The following is a 21,685-nucleotide window of genomic DNA, read 5'->3' on the forward strand; positions in this document are numbered from 1 at the left end:
ATTAGGGCATCCAAACAAAAAGGTACATATGTAAAGCGAAGGTAAAACAAAAAATAAACTCAATTTTGAGATACCCAAAAATAATTAGAATAGTATATTCTCATTATTATATGATATAATGATAATTATTGAAGGTAGTATAAATGAGGTACAGATAACGGTATGGATTACAAATTAAGAGTTTTGCAAAGTAGTGGTGTGATTTCATGACATGGTGACCCATAAATGATTTGTTTTGTTTTTACAGTATCTAATGGAGCTAATAAGGAAACAAATACATTGGATGATGACAATAGTGTTCCAACTCAAATGAACCAATCATCGGCTATGATGATCAAGAGGAAAATATACCATCGTGGGTTAAAAATAGCACTGTATGCAGCATTTGTGTTGTTAGGCCAATCAGCAGCAACACTTCTAGGAAGATTGTACTATGAAAAAGGTGGTAAGAGCAAATGGATGGGAACACTTGTCCAAATTGCTGGATTCCCAATCCTCTTACCTTATTATTATTTTTTCAATCAATCATCACCACCCAAAAATAAAGATCTCACAATTATTGATCCAAATAAACCATCACTTTCAATGTTGTCATTTGTGTATGTCTCTTTGGGTCTAATTGTTGCTTTGAATTGTTACTTATACTCAATTGGGTTATGGTACCTCCCTGTCTCCACACTCTCCCTAATTTGTTCATCCCAATTGGCCTTCAATGCTTTCTTCTCTTACTTTCTCAATTCACTCAAATTCACACCTTATATTATCAATTCCTTAGTACTTCTCACAATTTCATCAGTAGTTCTTGTATTTGAACCAAGTGATGATGGCACATCAGACTCATCAACAAAAGCCTCAAAGAAAAAGTACATTATTGGGTTCATCTGCACAATTGCTTCTTCTGCAGGTTATGGACTAGTCCTTTCCCTTCAACAATTGGCTTTCAAGAAGGTTCTAAAAGGTGAAACTTTCAAAGTGGTGATGGACGTGATAATATACCAATCAATTGTAGCTACAATTGCTACTCTAATTGGACTTTTTGCTAGTGGAGAATGGAAAGGTTTGAATGAAGAGATGAGAGGGTATGAAATGGGAGAAGTATCCTATGTGTTGAATTTGACCTTCACAGCTATAATTTGGCAACTTTTTAGTATTGGTTGTGTAGGGTTGATATTTGAGGTGTCTTCACTCTTTTCTAATTCTATAAGTGTTTTGGGTGTGCCCATTGTTCCACTTTTGGCTGTGATAGTGTTTAAGGACAAAATGCATGGGATTAAGGCTATTTCTATGGTGCTGGCTTTGTGGGGCTTTATATCTTATGTCTATCAACACTATGTGGATGAAAGAAACTACAATTCTCAAAACAGTAGCAATGGCCATGATGCAAAAGCTAGTTCTTCACCTTTAGAAGAGAAAGCCAATAGATAGGTGAATAATTAATTAGTGTGGGCTTTTTTATCATCAGTTTCAGAGTGCACACTTGTATGGATTATAATACAAAATTCCAAAACTTTCACATTTCTGTAGTGGTACATTATTGTTTATATTTACAGTAGCATCCTATCAATATCTTGTTAGCACTTAATTTAAATGTTTTTTTAATAGGTGTCCTGGAATTTTATTCCGAGAGATTTTCACTAATTAACAAATCCTTTTATCAAGAGCTGATGTGCAGTCATAACTACAAATTAATTGAAACAGTCTCAAAATAATACTGATTTTTCTAACAAGCAGACAAGCACATATGTCCTTTACTTGAGGCTTTCACAAACCTTTTCAACACCAAAAGAAAAAAAAAAAAAAAAAAAAAAAAAAAAAAAAAAAAAAAAAGCTTTGATGAAGAGAGAAGCAGAGAGTTAAGGTTATCTCTCGTTTTTTTAGTTGTAATAGCACCAAAGCTTTCCCTAAACAAGCACTATCCTAAGCATTGTAGAGGTTGTGGAACATTGTGGCAATTTTGACTCTATCCAATCTTTGGTATGAGTTGTTCTTTAGGAGTGCCTTTCAACACTCCATGGAGAAGATTTGATTCCAAAGTGTGAAGACTTAAGAGATTGAGCCAAAGGTCCTTCCTACAAACAATTTTGTTCTTGTTCTTGTCTGCTCTGAGTTGGTCACTAATTTCTCTTGATTATTCTTCGAATTCTTAAGCTTAAATAGAGTATGTTATTAGATTTCACATTGATCAACATCATCACTTAATGAGAGTAGACACAGAAGACGCAGCAAAAAGAGCACAGAACCACCACAGGCTGGGAAAGTGGGAAAGGGTTAATTGGGGAAGGAAATCCCCATCTATACCATATATGACAAATTTTCAGTCAATTCATAAGACAATTTTATTACATTATGGAAAAAGCATTATGTGTAAATGATCTTATGTGTGAAAAAACTGTATCAACTCGCATTTCATCCACTATTGAATAGGATGTGAATCTCATTTGAATTAGATACATATCTCGTTTAATAGTGAATGGAGTATGAGTCGACAACATATATGCACATATAGTATTACATTATACAATTATTGAATAGGATGTGAACCTCATTTAACTTAGATACACATCTCATTCAGTAATTTCTGAAGTGTGAATCGACAACATATATGTACATACAGGATTACAAACAAAGGTTGAAATTTACCATTATACCACATCCTTGTCTTTCTGGGTGATAACATTGCCCTCAGCTTCAGATTCTTTTATCTGCCTTTCTATATCTGCCTTCTTTTCAAGGAGTGCTTGTATTTTGCCATTAACTTTTTCAAGCTTCTGCTTCAAGGTGCTTAGATCATTGGTTTTTTCCTTTTTCTTCTTCTCCTTGTCCTCTTTCTTCTTCTTCTTCTCTTTAGCATCTTTCTCATCACCCTTCCCATCACCCTTCTCTTCCTTGCATTCCTTCTCATTCTCTGTTATATCAATCTCCTTTGAAGCAACTTCAACTTTGACCTCCTTATCCTTCTTCTCTTTCTCCTTCTTATCTTTTTTCTTCTTTTTCTTATTCTCTTCATCATCATTATCCACTTCTTCTTCATCATCTTCCTTCTTTTCTTTCTTCTTATCCTTCTCTTTCTCCTTGTCTTTTTTCTTCTTTTTATCATTATCCACTTCTTCTTCTTCATTATCTTCCTTCTTTTCTTTCTTCTTATCCTTCTCTTTCTCCTTCTTGTCCTTTTTCTTCTTTTTATCATCATTATCTGCTTCTTCATTGCCATGGTCCTTTTTCTTTTCCTTTTTCTTATCCTTGTCCTTCTTTTCCTTTTTCTTCTCATTATCATCCTCACCTTCATCATCTTTTACCTTGTCCTTCTTTTCCTTTTTCTTCTTCTCCTTTTTCTCCTCATCACCATCATCATCTGCACCATTTTCATCATCCTTTTTCTTTTTCTTTTTATCCTTCTCCTTCTTTTTCTTCTTCTCCTCGCCTTCCCCACATTTATCTTCTAAATCCTTTTCTTTCTCTTCTTCCTTTGATTCATTCTTCACGTCCAATTCAATCATATTCTTCTCTTCTTTTGCTTCATTTAGACTTACTTCGACGGAATCTTCCATACCTTTAATTTATGTACCTGAAACAGATAAGTGTGACGGTAAATGCAAACCATTGAGTAAATAATTTGCTTGGTATGATTATAACGATACATTAGCTAAATACCAACATACTGAGTTGATCAACAAACTAAAGCTGAAATATTAAAACCATGTCTTAAAATTATCTGCCAAAATATACATCATGATCAACCACATATCAGTAATCAAAAGCTAATAACAACTGATTCAAGCATTTAATTTAGTTATGACATCTGCTAGATTGAAATTTAGGCAAAAGATGCCAAACAGAACAGGGGATACATCAAATTTGCACGCCTTGATTTGTTTGAACATGTCAAACAGATCATGTGCATTACAATTATAATCTTCAAACAATTGTCACAGAAACTACGAAATCCAAGATTTCATAGTATAATCTAGCATCCTAATCTGAATTTAAGTAGCTGAATTGCCGTTGCTTTTGTGAACATCTCACGTTAGATCTAAACATAAATGACCTTATTGCAAAAAAGATACATGAAGAGGCGTAATGACCTAGATCCAAATTCCAATCAACAACAAACTCCTAGTTTACTACAAGCAGTTTCAATGAATAGCACAAAATGAAGTGAATCAGCGCTAGATCTTACACACATATCAAATGATTAACGATCGTGTATAGTATTACACAAGTTTCAAATTAACAAAATACAACGTCATAATTCAATTCCGATGATCACCAATCACGAACGATTTCAAGTTCAGGTACAGCATAATTCAATGATGAAGAATGGAATTAAATGAATGAAAAAAAAAGAAACATACCTTAGACGAATGCTTGGAATAACTCGAAAATGGTTTGTATAAAGAGGGCGTTGAGGTATTTATAAGATTTCAGTGAATGGTGTTGGTTCCAATGGCCCTTACGCGTAAGAAAGGAAGATTTTTCATGTTCGCTAATCAGAAGAAAAATATAATCCAAGTTTGCTGATTAGTCGGTGTCTAAAGCGTGGAATCATCCAACAACTCTGACGGTTCGCCTTTCTTCTCTTTTCTTTGCTTTGCGTGTTGTCTGCGTGGAATTTATTTCATTCACCGCCATTGCAAGACAGGTCTGTCCATCCCACTCTTTTAAAGTTATATTGTCATTCTAGAATAAAAAAATATATTATTAATTATTATTAAATTAAGATAATAAATTCATAGATAATAAATATTATAAATTTAAAAATAATTCAAACATTATTTTATCACTTTTTTAATATTGGCTTTTTAAAAAATCTTTTTTCAATCTAGTAATACTATGCTGTCTTTAATCTAAAAAAATAACATTTAATAAATTTTAAATATTTATTTTTTATTTTTAAAAATAAATTAAACAATTTAAACACTACAATATAAACACCATAAAATTCACCTAATTTTTTTAGTTCATTACGTTCCACATGCTATCATTAGTCGGCTTCATGAAAAATTTTTCATATATATTTATGCATAATGTAAGGTTAATATTTTTAATAGAAAATGTTTATTAGTATTAGTTTAAATATTTGATAAAATTAAAGAAAACATTATCAATATTTCATTATATTTATATACTTATTTTTTTCTAATTGTATTCTTACTCCGACAAATTAATAGTTAATTTGCTATAAATTAATTTTTATTTAAAAATTTATTGTTTGACTAATAAATTATTATATACATAAAATAAAATTTAAATTTTGATATTTATTTAAGGAGACTAATAAAATAACTACTAAAACAACCTAAATAATTTATTTATATGTAAATTAAATGTTCAAGTTTTAGGTTTTAAATTTTTAATTATCTTAAATATTAAATTATAAAAAAGTTAACCAATTATAATAATAAATTGTCTTTATAAATCTAAATCATTTATGTCACATGTAGTAAATATAATAATTAAAATATGTTATATAGTAAAAATACAACACCCTTAGTTTAATAATGGTTAAAACTTTAAATAAATGCCTCCACTTAGCCAATAAATAAATTTTTTTAAGAAAAATATTGGATTAACAAATTATTGTTATAATGAAATTTAACTAAATTTTTTTTATGTGACTCTTTTTTTTTAATTAATTTTTATTATATCAATAAATTATCATACCAACTTAATTGAATTTAATTAGTAAAATAATATAATTATATAATATTATTATTTTTAATTTCGAACTAATTATTTAATTTTGAAGTACTTATAGATCAACTAAAAATTAATGAACGTATTGGACATCATAGTATATTAATATATATTGGTTGTTTTCACAATTTTTTTTTAAATAAGAACGGGAGACTTCTGGTTAAACAATCTAGAATTTGTTTTAACGTAATTGGACGTTTTTAACTTTCCAACGAGATTTATAAGTGTCTTTTCTACATTACTAATCAAAGTCTTTTTTTTTTTTTCGGCCATGGACTAATCAAAGTCTTTGTTGGCTGTATTCCATCCATGGTGCGAAAACAAAATGGCTTTAGGAGTTGATGCTTTTGTTAGGCCAACTAAATTTTTATATTGGTTCTTTAGATTCGGCTTAGGTATTAATTTAATTTTTGAGATTTTAATTGTATTATTTTTGTTTTTAAGATTGTGTTTTGAGTTACATATTATTCTTCTCTCAAATTTCAGTGAGTCAACAACAAATTTATTGATGTGGCACAATTACTGTCACTTAAGATCTATAAAACAACGTTGTTTCATGGGTGAAACATTTTGAAACTAAAATATTGTCATTTTGCTCCCACTAGAATGAAATAGTGGTTTGAGTGAAGAGTTAGTCATTCGTTACATCTTTTTTATAATTTTTCAGTGACATCAATGCTTAGTCTCCTCCTCCATAATCAGAGACAATGGCAATAGCTTAGGACACTACTGCTTGCTCACTGATTTTTTCTAGTCGCTGCGCTAAAGTTTGAGGAAGTTTTGTGGGAAGCCATTGAAGCAAAGGGTGAGAAACCGTTTAAGCTATCTTGAAAGTTTTTTTTTCCAAAAGAATTTTTTGGCTCATTTTTCATTCTTCTGACAAGGAGATTGTTTAAGTTACTCTTATCGTTTGCATTAAGATTTTGTTGGAAATGATATGTTGTTAGAATTTTTGTTGTTGATATGTTTGAACTGCTACTGGATGCTCTGTTTTTTTTTTTTTTAATAGAACAGGAGCTATCTCTGATCATGCAGTGTGTGTTTGTTATTTATTGTTTTTGGGTTGCATGCGTTTTAAATTTTTTCTTCTTCTTTTGTTATGTTGCAGATGAACGGCGAAGTGTTAGAAATAATGTTTCATCATGGGAGAAATTTTGAGAAGGGTAAGGATAGGAGGTAGACATATTATCCTGACAATAAGTACTGTTTGGGTGAGATTGATGTGGACAGATTGAATGTATTTTACCTAAGAAACTACTTCAAAGAGTTAGGGTATGAGAAAATAAAGGAAGTTTGGTGGCAAGTGCCAAGAAGGAGCCTAAAAGTGGGGTTGAGGCATTTAAACTCTGATAATGAATTGAGGGACGGTGTTATTATTGTGTACATTGAACATAAAATTTCAAAACCTGAGATACTACAAGGGCAAGATGTTATTGTGCACCTTGATAACCAAGTGAAGGATTTTGGAGAGCAAGAAAAGTCAAATGCTACGATTGTGCTAAATCTTTTCCCCAAAACTACTACCGAAAAAGAGGTGAATGATTATGGTGAACGATTAACAGGATCTGTGTTGTCGTTAGGGATTACTACCTGCCATGAAAAAGGTAATGCCTGATGCGGGTCATCGTTTTTGTGTGTGACATTCATGGCAAAATTTTAACAAGTAGTGGAAGGACTTAGAGTAAAGGGGTTTACTATGAGAGTGCGCACCAGCAACTACCTTTCAAGAGTTTAAGGTATAGATACTATGGTTCAAAATGTGTCAAAATTCAAAGTGTCTCTTATTTAGTTAGTTTTATTATATGTGTTGTGCTTGGTCCTTATTTTATGGTTATGCAAAATTCAATTCTACATATTGTTAATATCTCTAAGTTCTTGTAATTCAAGAGAACTAAATTCAACATTTTCTCTTCACAAGGAATACATGGATAGGATCAAGGGGCTGAATGAGAATGTATGGGCATATCTTGACAAGTGGCCTAGAGAGATATGGACGAGGTCACAGTTCAGACACAACCCGAAACTAGACTCCATTTACAACAATGCATGTGAGATATTCAAATCAAAAATCAAGGAATCAAGGAACAAGCCAATAATTACTCTTCTAGAAGAGGTGAGGGTGTTCGTCATGAGGATTATGGCTAAGGACAAGGTCAAATTGGATAGCCATTTAGGATTATTACCACCAATAATTAAAAGTAAGCTTGAGAAGGTAAGGAAGATGTCCAGGAACTAGCATGCTATCTGGGCTGGAAATACTGGTTATGAGAAGTTTGAGGTTAATGGACGTCCTACCAACCATGTGGTTGACTTGGAAAAAAGACTGTGTACTTGCCAGTTTTGGATGTTGACAAGTTATATTTTCCAACCTAATTCATCAAATGTTTCATGTTTTGTTTCATATTAATGTTGTCTTATACAATGTTGTATTTTTTAATGTCTTGAAATGATAATTTATAGAAATTCTATGTGTTCATACTTGTGCTGCATTTGCCAGAGTGAAGAAGCACCCAGAGGACTTTTGCTACAACTTGATAACTATGGAGTCTTACAAAAAAACATACAAGTACCACATTAATCCTCTACCTGACCAACCTTTTTGGGAACAAAGTTAATATAACAGGCCATTGGCACCACCAATCAAGAGAAAGCCAAGGAACCTTCAAACAAAGAGGAGGAAGGATGACGATGAAGGCACCAGTTCTAGCAAGAAATCTAAGCCAAGTTCAACCATGAAAAGACATCTAAGACAATTCACTTGCAAGTACTGTCTACAAAAGGGTCATACCAAGAGAGGGTGTGAAAAGAAGAGGGCTTTTGATGCTGCTGTAGCTTCAAAGGCTACCGAAGCTACTAAAGATCCTAAGAATACCATTGCTCAAGCCACTGCAATCGCTACTACTGTTGCAACCTTAGATGGCACTGCTACTGCTACTACATCCACAACTACTGCTACTGATACTGCTACTGCTACTGCTACTGCTACTACTACAAATAATATCCCTGCAACAAGTACTGCTGTTTCAACTAGTCACGCTTCAGAGATTGATCTGTCACAGTCAAATTGTTCTGAACTAGAAGACTCTCAAAAGGTTTAATAATAATTTTTTACTAAACTTTTTTTATTAAGTCTTCACTAATAACTCTGAAAAAGGTTTAGGGTCTTTGGTAGTGGCTGATGAGTTTGGGTTTTCCTTTCTTGTGTGTCTTTTGTGTAGTTAACTGAAGCAACTGCTAAATTAGTCGCAACACTTGAAAAATTAACCCCTAGAAGAAGATCACCACCTCCAACATCCTCTACAGCAGTGGATCCAATGAAAGAAGCAAGTTCAACCACTGCCCCACACTTCACAAATTTTATGAAGTTTGTATCCACTCCTGGATTCAAGCACCCACGAAAGAAGTGAAACTTAAGATTAGGATATTAGTTTTGCAAACTGTTCATCTTTTGTTTAAAAATTTGTGACTATGCTCACTATAAGATACTTTGTTCATTTTGTTAAGTATGTCATATTACTTGCTTTTGTCAAATACTTATAACTGCATTGTGTAAAAACTATAAATGATCTGTGGTATTTTGATCTAGATTAAGTAATACTATGGATGGTTTGAATCAACCTTACTATTAATTATTAACTTGAATTGTCTGTTCATTTTACATGATATTAAATTATAGAAAATAACGTCAATAATAGAACCATTGTGATGTTACCCCAAGAAACTTTCATTCATTATATTACATAATGTTACATTTTCATGTTCTCAACTCTTTAACAGCATCATTCCTACAAAGACAACAACTACCAACAACCCAAAACCAAGAACTTGAATCATGAATTTAAGATTTCTAAAGTCTACTTCCATTTTGTCCAACTGCCATGCAAAGTTTATTTTCATTTCACCATTATCATCTCCTGGAATAACTTTTTCAGTCAGCTCTTCTTGCACACAATCTGGCCAAACGAATAAGCCACACCATTTTTTTTTACTTGTCTACAAACAACCCTCTACAAGTTAATGTGACAACCACAAAAAAAATTAAATTACAAAGAAGTTACCTTCACTCACATTATAATTGGGACAACTAAAGAAGGGCTTGTTAGGATGTATCTCCATCGCTGACCACTTAAACACAAGGTGACAACTACAGCCGCACCACTCTGGAACCCACCCATGCCTGCTTCGCATTGTGCTTCTTGTCCAGTTCTCCGTCGATGATGACCAGTTCGAGCTTCCTGCAATGAGGCTCCTAGTTTCTCTCATGGAGGATGACTATTGATGTACACAAGAGATGAAGAATGAGACGTTGATAGAGAGAACCAGAATAAGAGAAAGCAAATGAAGCTTTAGGGTTTATAAAGGGGACAGGGACTAAATTGAAGAATTACAAAACAGTATGTAGCTTGGAGCGCAATCTTGAGAACAAGAATAGTGCAATTGGAATCTCAGGAGCTAAATTGGTGCACGAGCCAAATCTAGTGGACCACTATGAAAATTTAGTTTGCTAGGCCAATAAAATTTGTATACTCCTTAAATATACTAAATTATTAATGCTTGAAAATTGAAGGAGGTTATTGAGTAGTGTGTATAGTAATAGTTAGTTAAACCTTTTTGTAATGTGATTAGCTATTTGTTAGGCACGTGAGCGTGTGTACTAGGAAAAGTTTGTTAGAAGAGTTAGTCATACTAGTTGGTATATAAATTAGCACACACACATCATTGGACATCAACCATACATTTCTCTCTCTCTCGTTCTCTCCTGATATCTTTATGATATCAGAGCTACAGATTATTTTGACCATGACTTCTGCATCACTCACTCATCGCAGAACCCTTCTCTCCCTTCTCTACCTGTCGCCCTCTCTGTCCGAGCTCGCTTTGTCGTCGTGGGTCGCGCCGCTTTGCTACTCCTCGCCGTGGGTCGTCGCCGCTTCTCCCCTCCTTGCTGGCTTCGTTTCTGCTTCTATGCTCTGCATTGTGTCTCACCGTCATTGCTTTTCCGTCATTTCTTCTCTTCTTCACGTGGAGTCTCAAAGTCGAAGCGACTACCTTTCGTCGTGTCTCATGTCTCTAGTCTCTGCTTCAACCCTCTCAGGTCTCAGATCTCAGGTCTCAACTCTTTTCTTCTCTGATTCAAGCCTTCAACCCTCTCAAGTCTCAAGTCTCAGTCTTTAACACTCCCTGATTCTATTTCCCTGACTCTATTCCTCTGAAATTTGAAATTTATTTTGAACATGCATATGATATATTATTGATGATTCTGAGGAATTTTGAGATATTAATGTTTTGAATTTTTATTTGAATTCAGTATGTTCATATTGAATTAATTCTGCTGAGATTGAGTCACAAATTCAATTGTTTAATTTATTAATTCAACTGAGATTGATTTTTAAATCCAACCTATTGTATTTGTTTTGGTGAATTCTTGTTTTGTTGTTATTGATTCAAAATAAAAATATTGCCACAATTCTGCATTTGCTATATGGCTTTATATGATTTGGTTGAATTATGTTTATGGTTCTTAGGTTGGATACATGTTTTGGATGTTTTACAAAGTGACTTGATTGACTTGCAGAAATTCACATATGGGAGAGTTGGAGTTTTTTTAATAATTTTATTATATATTTAATGAAATCGGTTCAACTCCGGTTGGACCTCGGTTGGACCATTGAACCATTGAACCTGTCATCTGACCGGTTCAATGACCGGTCCGGTTCTCACAACCTTGATCAAAACTAAGATGCAACTAAACTAAGCCTAGAATTAATTAAACTAAGCTAACTACGAAAAACAAAATGCACTAAACAAAAGCTAAAAGAAGAGAAAAGTTAGAACGATGTTACCATGGTGGGGTGTCTCCCACCTAGCACTTTTATTTATTGTCTTTAAGTTAGACAATTAGGAGAGCCCTTGCTATGGTGGCTTGTGCTTGACTTTCCCACCAATGCTTAAATTTCAAATGTCCTCCGGGATCCCAATTCTAACCATTAACAAAAATAAAAGATAACCAAAAAGCAAGTTATTCACATATTAATATATTTACAATAGCCAATAATGTAACACCATTGCAACTCTCCGGCAACGGCGCCAAAAACTTGATGAAAAGAATTTGTGCCGATTTAGACTTTCTCAAAATAAGAAAAGAGAACTTCTTTGTTGATAGCATATTCCAAACCGGCAATTAAACCCCAACATCAAAGTTTAAATATAGAATTTGTCACAATTCAAATCAAATAACTGAGAGTTTTAAATCCCGGGTCGTTCTCCCTAGGAATTACAATGAAGTGCTCAATTATTGGCTATGAGGAAGAGAGATTTGTATGGCAATTAGCAAGAATTTAAAATGCAAGAAATCAAACAAGCATGCAAAGAATTAAATGGAAAGCAATTAAAGCAATGAAAATGGAAATTAAATGACAAAGGGGAACTCTTGGCAAAAGTTGAGAGTTAAGGTTACCTATCCTAGCCATTGACCACAAACATATGATGATTATGAAGAGTTAATCCTACTTAGTCAACCCTAACATCAAGGATAAGTCAAATAGGCATAATTGATCTCAATCCACAAGTCCTAACCAACTCACTAATTAGCTTAGTGAAAGACTGGCGTTAGTGGAAACCAAACCAACTAACTACCCTAATATATCAATCAAGAATGGACATCAATGACTCAAGGTTACCAAATTCCTCAATTGCAAGCTAAGAGCGTGAAAAACTACACTAAAACTAAGCCAAACATTTTATCAAACACTTGGTGTGCATGAAAATAAAAGCATATTAAATTGCAATGAAAATAAAATCTAAAACTACCAAATGCAAGAAAATAATAATAACAACTCAATTAAACATCAATAAACATAAAAATATAAAATTGCATTAAATATAATGGAAATTAACAAGAGTTCATCAACATAAAAAAGTAATCAAAATGAGAAATTAACAAGATAAACTAAGAAAATTAACGCAATAGAACAAATAAAGGTAAAAAAACTAGATGAAGACAAGAATTAAAAAGAAAAATTAATCTAATAACCCTAATTTTTAGAGGGAATGGGGAGCTTCTCTCTCTAGGAAAACTAGCCTACATGTTAAAACCTAAACCTAATTGCTCTTCCCTTGTTTCCTCTTAAATTAAGGTTGAAATAGTTTCAGAAATAAGTTGGGTTGGGTTCTAGAGGTCCAAAATTCATTGCCAGCGTTTTGTATTTAATGAGGTCACATGCTGGGACTTGTGCGTACACACACCTGCTGATTCTCACTTGTGAACGCTTCCACCTGTGCGTACGCACGCATCATTGTGCGTACGCACACTTGCTGAAAAGCTCCAAACTCCATTTCTTCATGATTTCTCCACTTTTGCATGCTTTTTCCTCAATTCTTCAATCCATATTAGCCTTGTAAGCCTAAAATCACTCAATAAATACATTAAGGCATCAAATGGAATTAAAGTGAATAAAATTTAGCAAATAAGGGACTAAAAAGTATGTTTTCACTTTTAAGCACAATTTATGGAGAGTTTACAAAACCATGCTATTTCATTGAATAAATATAGAAAAAGTTGATAAAATCCACCCAATTAGAGCAAATAAATACCATGAAATGTGGATTTATAACAGAGTTAGAAGCTTTGTTAATGGCGTACGAAGAGTTGTTAGACAAGTATAAGAGACCTAACAATTTTGTACAAGCACATGTTGTAACACCTTACCATACAGAACTTTACGCCTTGGTTGTAAATCAATGGTGGTGAGGTATCACGACCAAGGTTGTGAGAACTGGACCGATCATTGAACCGGTCAAGTGACTGGTTTAATGGTTTAATGGTCCAACCGAAATTCAACCGGAGTTGAACCGGTTTAGTTAAAATATACAATAAAATTATAAAAAAATTCAATATATAATAACAATAAACTGAGTTTTCTTAATAGCAGAAGATTTGTTAACCAAACATTTGTTCCTTTCATAAGACCATCTTAATCTTAGATTCATTGAACAATACATTGCCATGGCAATTGATTATTACAGCTTCCACATGCAGCAATCATAAGGAGGGGGAACCATTAAATAGAGGATGTCCCTGTCTCCAGTAGAACCGTGTCAAATATTATCACAATTGTCGTTTCTTTTAATCAAGAGAGGCAATAAGAATTAAAAGATAAATAAATACAGAAACTCGAATTTAGTACTTCCACATATCAATAAAACCTCAGCAACAAGAAGAAATAAGAGATCAGAGCTCAATTTTGTTAGATGATGAAGAAACAGAGGAAGAAGAATTTAATCTAATCGCAGATCCAATTGCGATACCAACTTGCAAAGTTAACACAACAACATGCAAGCAAAAGGATATGGCAATTACGGTGAGGAACACGCAGCTACGATGGCGCCTGGCGAAAAGAGGCAGAGGAAGGAGGAGATTGAGGGTGCTCCACCCCATCTCCAATCTTCAGTGGTGATGTCGCTAACGATGCTAGTAGCAGCATTACCGTCGATGCCTCTGCAAAAGGGAAAGGGAAGGCGGTTGCGGTGATGGAGATGATGAACGCGACTCCACTAGATCTGATCTGCGACACCAGTGGTGTAGTGCTCCAAAAACCGAGATGAGCAAATGGCAGCTACATCGTTGCAAAGAGGAAGCAAGCGGACTTCAGAGTTGACGAAGAAACACCCAAAAGAACCGCTTTGTGTCACAGAAGTAGAGAACAGGGACCAAAATAGATCATTTTTATCTTGAGAAGTCGCGTTGTCATTCTGAAAAATGGATAAGAACTGGGTTGGTAATTAACTCTTGAATTATGTAACTTTCTAAGTTTTTTCATGACATCCAAGTTTGGATTCATCCGTCATGAGCTGTTTATTGCTGATAATGCCTTAGCAAATGTACACAATTGAACAAATAGCTTAGTGGTAATAAGATCTAGGAAGTATGCAATGTTCTAATATCAATCCTCTAGAAGACATTATATACTGATTATTCATTCAAAGACAAAATTATATACTAATAATTCGCACCTTAATTGTATGCTAATTATTTGTTCAAAAACATGAAGAAGCATATTCTGGAATATATAAAATGATGAGAAACATATGCAGAAGCTCTTATCATATGCAACCTAATTCAGTTTTAATCCAAACATGACTGCTAGAGCATGTAGCAGGAACATGATGCTTCTGCTTTCCCTCGTATGTAATGATCACAAATTTAAGGTCATGTGATGCTCTCTCAACGTGTTTCCTCACAGTGCAGCCTACATTGGTGCACCTGAAGTAACTCCTGCAGCAAAACAGAAACAGGCCAGTCCAAGTTCAGCTTTGCAAGTTGCATGAAGATGAAGGGGAATAAGAGAGCAACAAAAACAGTTAAGAGGAGAATGGCTACCTCGGGTTGTGATTTCCTCCACTGATAACCATCATCAAGGATTTCTACTTAGCTGGTACTTTGTACAACAACTATAGGTTCGCGAATAGCTCTAGTAGCTCACGTCATTTTGATGTCCCGTGATAGTCAAATTCATCCAGCTCAATTAGATTGGTTATCCTTGGTGAAGCTCAGTGATTGAGTGGGGCAACCATATAAAACATCACGGCAGATGGTGCTCTTAAATGTTAAAATTATGAGTGACAACTCACATGATAATGAAATAAACAAATAATTCCATGACAGACCATTCCATGTAAGGATTATACCCAAAATAATTAAGATTTGAAAAATAGAAATAATGATAAAGAAGACAGCAGTAGAGCATGTACCTGATAGGTTCATAGATAAATGAGGATGTGCATCAGAAATTCTCCTTAGACTTGCTTTAACAATCTCCTTAGCTCATCCTTTGCCAAAAAAAAAAAAAGAACACAAAAGTAAGGTTAGGACAAAGTTTCTCATAATGGTATTTATCCAATTTTCTTTATGTAAATATTTCATATACTCCTGGTGGAATTTTCACCTATAAGAAGAAAATTTAAACTCATAATTAGGCACCCGAGACAGAAGAAAGGCACAATTACTGGGGAATGAAACTTACATGAGAACCATTCCATGAAAGAGTTGGCACTTCAGCTGCTTGAGCAATCAATGGTGAACCAATTTTATCTCCCAGTGCTGCCATAGATACAGCTGGAGGTCCAAGAAATACAACTCCTTTCACTTTTAATGCATCAAAAGAAGTTTATCAGTATAGCAATATAGTGAAAAATTCTCCTTCCTATATGTTAATAAATCAATGAAAACATTGCTCTAAAAATTGTTTAGCTCACCATATTGCCTTTCCAAATCAATTTCTCCAAAACCTGCATTATTTGCTCCAGATATCTTGAGATTTGATCTTAGGAAAAGAGCTATCACCTGCATCAAAAAGTTACCAAATGAGAGAACCAATAAAGTAACAAATTGTTAATAGACCCCATAAAACCACAAATCAACAGCATAATAATAAAGAAGCCAAATAAAAATTTTAGTTTAGAAAGGATGATTTTCTTTTGAAGCAGCACAGTTATTGTGAACTCATATACTGATTCTTCTTCACACAAACAAAAACATACTGCATAAGTACATATGTATATATATACACTAGATCAATGCTTTTCCATCACATACATAAACAGATAAATACTATTGGAATGAGTTAGTTTTGAAATTTACTAAAAACTTAAATACAATAATAAAAGAAGTAAGGAAATACCTACCATTATAAGATTGTGACAAAGAGCAAACTTACCATGCTGATTGATCTTCTAAAGAAGAACTATATATAAAATAAAGTCAAACGTCTTTGACATTTGTTAAATGCTTTCTTCTTCGTTCATTTTTCCATGCATAATAATCTAATGTATTTAAAAGAGAATTCTTAGCATAAAATTATCATTATGTTCTCTTTTGGTATTTTTCCAGGCTGTTGACAAAGTATTGCAATCTTTAACTTTGCTTCTAATTTTCATCTATATATATATATATATACAGCAGCTCAAATAACATAATGAACTCCTGAAGCAAAATACCAGTTAGAAAAATAAATGGCCAACTCAATAAGCAATGTATTTCAATACATTGCACTACTCACTAAAAAGGCAAAACCACCACAATCTTTAAACTTGGTTGTAATAGTTTGTGTCAATGTACTGTATCCGAAAGCATCTACAAACAGATCAAAGTGTTGTTTGGAAGGAAAATCCTCAGACCAGATTGTAGCACATCAGTTAAGAGTACAATGAAAAAAGAGGAAATTCCGATGTGCTTACCTGTGACATCCCTTGAAGATGTTAGAGATCTATCCGTCATTATTGCTCCTTTGCCGCTCAAGGCTACCAATCTTTCTGCTCTGGTGGAAAATGAACCCGACTTACTGTTCAACGAAGATGAAAGCGAATGCCGCTTGGTTAATGGTCATAGCATTTTTGTCTAACAAATCAGCGGCGAAGAAGAAGAAGATTCTATTTGATGTTGTTGCAGCTAGTTATGAAGATCCACTAAATCTTGTCGAATCTCACTTAGCATTCCCTTGGCGGCATGCAGAGTCTTCAATTTGCCAACGGCTTCGGCACTATGACCGGTCTCATCTCCCTTCTTCGGTTCGACGATTTCTTCCAGAAGATTAGCATCCCAAATATCAGTGCTGCCAAGGTCGTCGTAATCAGGACCACCAAACCCAAGATGGAATCCAAGCGACACACCCAGCACTGACTCGATTGTATGCACAAAATTGGAGTTCAAAGACATCGCGAACGAGTGAGGGTAAGAAGGACCGAGTCAACTACCGAGTCAAAATTGAGCGAATCTACTGTGACCTGTGAGCTAAGAATTGAACCAAGAAACAAAATATGGGCAAAAGAAATATTTAAACCATATATTTGACTCTACCAAAAAAAACTACAGATTTGAATTTCAAAAATTTTTTGGTTGAAACTTCCCCGCTCAATAAATGTTATTTAAACACTTTAATATCAAAACTGGACACTTGTCATACATTTGAACTGAATACTTGTTGATCAATTAGCCTATACACTTGTCGAGCATTGAACCTACTACTACTTTCCTATAATATATAATAATAAATAATAATAAAATAATATAATAATATATATATATATATATTGATTAATTAGTATATCCGAACTCTAATCCCTAAAAGAGAAACACATCAAGTATTGTGCAACTAACACCACTTTAGTTCCTTATGACCAACTGATGCCAAAAAGGTGCTAGTCCTTAAACCATTTTCCACCAAAGGTACGCCCTGGGGCATAGAGTAGAGAGGGTTCAGAAGTAGAATTTCGGTTTGAGTAACCACTGCAGAAAGCATTTTTAGAACCAGAATTTGGGTCTGAGTAACCACTGCAGAAAACATCAAAACAAAAAGAAGCAACAAAATAATAGTTTAATTAAACACCATCATGTATAACATGTAGGAGATAATGGAACAGAAACTGCATTTGAAGTAATTCTCACTCGTAGTAGTCTGAATCTGAGTCTTCTCCACCTGCAAGTTTTCGAGCTTCTGATTTTTTCCTACAAACAACAAAGTCATTTTAAGTAGCAATAAATTCAACTATACATGGATATATTGAGGGAGGTAGTTGAATGAAACCTCAATTCCCTTGATTTTGCCTTTATTTCTTCAGCACTGCCAAGATTACAAATATTGCAGCACAAGGGAACGATTTTGGCAACCGAAGGACCACCTATGACACAAAAATGAAAAATGTCACTGTCTCTAACAGTATCTGATAGTAAAAAGAAGTAAACAAAGAAAAAATTTAGTAAAGATACCAGATTTTGGAGGATCTGGATGAGGTTCACAGTAAGACACGTGAGTATCCCGATTAGGCTTTTGATGAACTAGGGCATAAAAATGCCTAGTAGGAGAATTTCCAAGTATCGGCTGAGCCTTAAAGTGCAATAATCGAATAAAACCAATCTTCCTTATATAAAAACACATGTCCTCACAGCGTTAAAAAACCTTGTATTGTTCTTTCTGGAAAACAATTAACAAATAATTATTTTTCTACATGAAAGCAATAAAGCAAAACGAAATCAACAGATTAAGATTGGAAAAAAAAATAACCTCCTTTCGATTTTTGTTGTAATGTTGCATTGCCACTAATGGATAAGGAAACACATCCTCAAGCTTCTTGCTTTGGTGTGAACACTTAAATCTGTAGCAGTGGAGACAAATCACGGTATTTGAGGCACTGATAACAAACTGATATAATGATCTATGTTACTATCAATCATAATTAAGAAAAAAGAAACATAATTGTGTACTCACACTTTTTTCCCTTTACTACGAGGATGCTCAGGCGCATTCCTTCTGGCGGAGCGCTCAGAGTTTGGTCTTTGATTACAAACAAAATTTATGAGATAAAGAAACTTACAAAACTAATATATTTCTATAAATGATTATTAAGTAAACAATAACAAAGCTTTTTTGTACTCACATTCTTTCTTGTTTACCATGAGGATCTTCCAGTACAATGCTTCCAGTGGAGACCTTACCACGCTTTGGTCTGCATTTTCATATACAAATTGTATGAGATCTCACAATAAATTAAAAAGTTTCCAGATATATAGACAACAAAAAGAGAAAGCACGAAGCTCATAAATAGTAACAACCCTGACCTGCGAGATGTCGAATCACTGTAGTTAGCTACACGATGACGAGATCTAAGATTGTACGGCACTCGCAATGGTTCCATGCTGTCTCTGGATTTCAATAAAAACACACACAAAAAGGTGGAGGGGAAAAAAGGGCTTACTGATTTGTATACAACAAGAGATGAGGAATCAGAGACAACATACAAACACCAAAAGAATGATTTTGAAAAAATGAAAAGAAAGTACAAGGAAGCTTCAAAGCGCACCTACAAGACAAAATTAGACAGGAGGAGTGCATGTTATGCTCATTTACAATTGCCCAACAGCAAAAAGAATTTCTGATATGCATGTCATAAATTCATATAGTTGTCCAGAGCAGACCATGTTTCTGCCATGTTTGCATACAAAGCAGAAAATCTTTGTTGACTCAACCAACCTCCCAATTTGTAATCCATATAATAGCTTTACCATGCAATGCTGCCTCTAACATGTTCATGTCAAAGTGAGTCAACTAAGACGATTAGACTATGGCTAACCTCAATAGAGTATTCATACAGTCGGTCTTAGCAATTTATTAAGAAGGCAAGTTCGTAACAACCACTGTATTTAGGCTCTAAATCGTTGGCCAATGAGGTTAGCTACTATCATAGCAGAAGAGAAGGAACAAGAAGAACCTAAGCAAGATAAACCCCTTCTCTTCTTTAAAGGATGGTTTAACGAGTTCATATTAACAAGGTTTATTAGAATTGTTGTATGATCCATTCTCAAAAGGAAAATTCTTTTATATAATGTAGGAATTGGCTTTGATCTTTGGAGTTCTTGTTCATTAACTTCCAGAAATCCTAAAACTCACTCCTCCTCTCAGACATCATATCAATATAACATTTGTTTACCAAACAACTTAACATCAGAGAGGAGGTAGCAAATAAATGAATAATTACGAGTGAACTCGGATTTTAGAGGAGGCAGCCATGGAACTGCAGAAGCTAAGCAAGTTGAAAGCCTCTTTAATGATTAGTTGCTTCTAAAGCCTTGGAAATCTAAACCTGACAAAGCAATGACTCGTATAATATAAATTCTCTAAATTTTGAATTTTATTTTAGAATATAAAATATAATCTCTTACTATTTATTTCATAAATAAAAATAAAAAAAATTATGAAAGACAAAAAATTTAATAATATGAGTTCATATTTTATCCTATAAAATAAAAATTCAAAATTTAAAAGATTTAAATTCATTCCAAAAGCCCTAAAGCAGTATCTCGATTTCCCAATCATTAATCAACCACAATCATCATACGCTCGAATAAATAATTAAAAAAGAAAATGCAGAAAACAACAAGAATCGAATAAACCTAGGGAAACATAGAACAGCGTGAGAAAGAACCAAGAAAAAGGAGAAACAAAGTAGGAAAAAAATGTATTACCTGGTTGCGGCAGAAGGAAATTGAGATGAAGAAGAAGAAAGAAGTAGACTCGTTATTTAGATGTTATTAAATCGATAGAAAAAAATAATTTAGTGCGTTTCGTAAATTTGTAATAATAAAAATAAAAGTATTAAAAAAACAAAAAAATATTTTTTTAAAGAATCAAAAATTTTATTGCTTTTAATAATTTTTTAATAATAAAAATAAAAATATTAAAAGAATAAAAAAATATTTTTTTAAACAGTTATAATTTATAATTTTTTTAAATATTTTTTTAAATAATTATTTTTTATATAATAAATAAATAAATAATATTTTTACTTAGGTATACTGTACACATAATTCTCATATTTTTAACATATTTTTTTTTAATTGTAAGCTTTAAGATTTGAATCTTAGACTTTAAAATGAGAAAAAAAAATATACCATGTGAGTTAAGATTCATTGAAAAAAAAAATTCTCTTCTAAAATTTGGCATTTTTTTTTGGATTAATCTAAAATTGGCATTTAAACCCAGAATGAGAAAGAAAAGATTGGCCAAAGTAACGAAACAAAAGAAAAGTACAGGAGTTTTTTTTTTTTCCTTGTATTAAAAGTACAGGAATCTATCAGAATGGACTCTCACTCTCGGTATGGGTCTAGGCCCAAATTCTAGAAGACTAGGAAAGCAAACAGAGAGCCCATTCCAAGGTCCCAAATACCAATTCTCAAGGCTAATTCACTCTTGAGTCTTGACCAAAAGGAAAGGCTGATTCACTGATAAAACAAAAAATGGGCTGATTCATTAATCAATAAAATATTTGCAGTGTCAAAGAGAGAATGCCCAACTTTTCAGTCATTAATTTTTGCCCGAAAAATAAGTTCTATTGGACCATTTTCATATCAGATCGGGGATAAGTTTAATTTTAATATATTGATATTATAAATATTTTATATAATTATATAATTATATCTATTTTTTTTTAATGAACATTC

The 21,685-nt window shown here is 33.4% G+C and overlaps 4 protein-coding genes and 1 long non-coding RNA gene across 9 annotated transcripts in view; 1 reads left to right on the forward strand and 4 right to left on the reverse strand.

The window, feature by feature from the left end:
• Positions 1–1,541, forward strand: part of LOC107494458 (purine permease 21) — a 4,125-nt gene extending 2,584 nt beyond the window's left edge. Inside the window, exon 2 of the mRNA XM_016115491.3 lies at positions 248–1,541. Within this exon, the coding sequence (XP_015970977.1) occupies positions 248–1,425 (1,178 nt within the window). The 3' untranslated portion in view covers positions 1,426–1,541. The remainder of the gene's footprint in view (positions 1–247) is intronic.
• Positions 1,542–2,304: 763 nt separating this feature from the next.
• Positions 2,305–4,610, reverse strand: LOC107494457 (uncharacterized). Its single transcript, XM_016115489.3, has 2 exons — positions 4,353–4,610; positions 2,305–3,565 (listed from the first exon to the last, which is right to left on the reverse strand). The coding sequence occupies exon 2, from the start codon at positions 3,546–3,548 to the stop codon at positions 2,643–2,645; it is 906 nt and encodes a 301-aa protein (XP_015970975.1). The 5' UTR covers positions 3,549–3,565; positions 4,353–4,610; the 3' UTR covers positions 2,305–2,642.
• Positions 4,611–13,657: 9,047 nt separating this feature from the next.
• LOC110272742 (uncharacterized) lies at positions 13,658–15,525 on the reverse strand. 2 transcript variants are annotated; one of them, XR_008010524.1, is made up of 3 exons: positions 15,074–15,519; positions 14,808–14,968; positions 13,658–14,445 (listed from the first exon to the last, which is right to left on the reverse strand). It is a non-coding gene; the product is annotated as an uncharacterized LOC110272742 (long non-coding RNA). The 2 variants fall into 2 exon arrangements; XR_002364092.2 differs by lacking the exon at positions 13,658–14,445 and having other exon boundaries at positions 14,462–14,968; positions 15,074–15,292; positions 15,445–15,525.
• Positions 15,526–15,528: 3 nt separating this feature from the next.
• On the reverse strand, positions 15,529–17,786 carry LOC127748399 (acetyl-CoA carboxylase 1-like). Its single transcript, XM_052262838.1, has 5 exons — positions 17,358–17,786; positions 16,930–17,271; positions 15,949–16,036; positions 15,717–15,838; positions 15,529–15,638 (listed from the first exon to the last, which is right to left on the reverse strand). Exons 2-5 carry the CDS (start codon positions 16,936–16,938, stop codon positions 15,600–15,602), a joined length of 258 nt encoding a protein of 85 aa, XP_052118798.1. The 5' UTR covers positions 16,939–17,271; positions 17,358–17,786; the 3' UTR covers positions 15,529–15,599.
• Positions 17,787–17,796: 10 nt separating this feature from the next.
• LOC107494452 (uncharacterized) lies at positions 17,797–20,784 on the reverse strand. Of its 4 annotated transcripts, none has more exons than XM_052262835.1 (9): positions 20,711–20,784; positions 19,307–19,390; positions 19,126–19,194; positions 18,957–19,022; positions 18,753–18,843; positions 18,458–18,662; positions 18,276–18,369; positions 18,137–18,196; positions 17,797–18,022 (listed from the first exon to the last, which is right to left on the reverse strand). In XM_052262835.1, exons 6-9 carry the CDS (start codon positions 18,624–18,626, stop codon positions 17,890–17,892), a joined length of 456 nt encoding a protein of 151 aa, XP_052118795.1. In that variant the 5' UTR covers positions 18,627–18,662; positions 18,753–18,843; positions 18,957–19,022; positions 19,126–19,194; positions 19,307–19,390; positions 20,711–20,784; the 3' UTR covers positions 17,797–17,889. The 4 variants fall into 4 exon arrangements, with proteins under 4 accessions (XP_052118795.1, XP_052118797.1, XP_052118796.1 ...); XM_052262837.1 differs by lacking the exon at positions 20,711–20,784 and adding an exon at positions 20,224–20,389; XM_052262836.1 differs by lacking the exon at positions 20,711–20,784 and adding an exon at positions 20,224–20,328.
• Between the last annotated feature and the right edge of the window lie 901 nt (positions 20,785–21,685).

The sequence above is a fragment of the Arachis duranensis genome, chromosome 6 (assembly GCF_000817695.3).
Source record: "Arachis duranensis cultivar V14167 chromosome 6, aradu.V14167.gnm2.J7QH, whole genome shotgun sequence".
Classification (NCBI taxonomy): Eukaryota; Viridiplantae; Streptophyta; class Magnoliopsida; order Fabales; family Fabaceae; genus Arachis; species Arachis duranensis.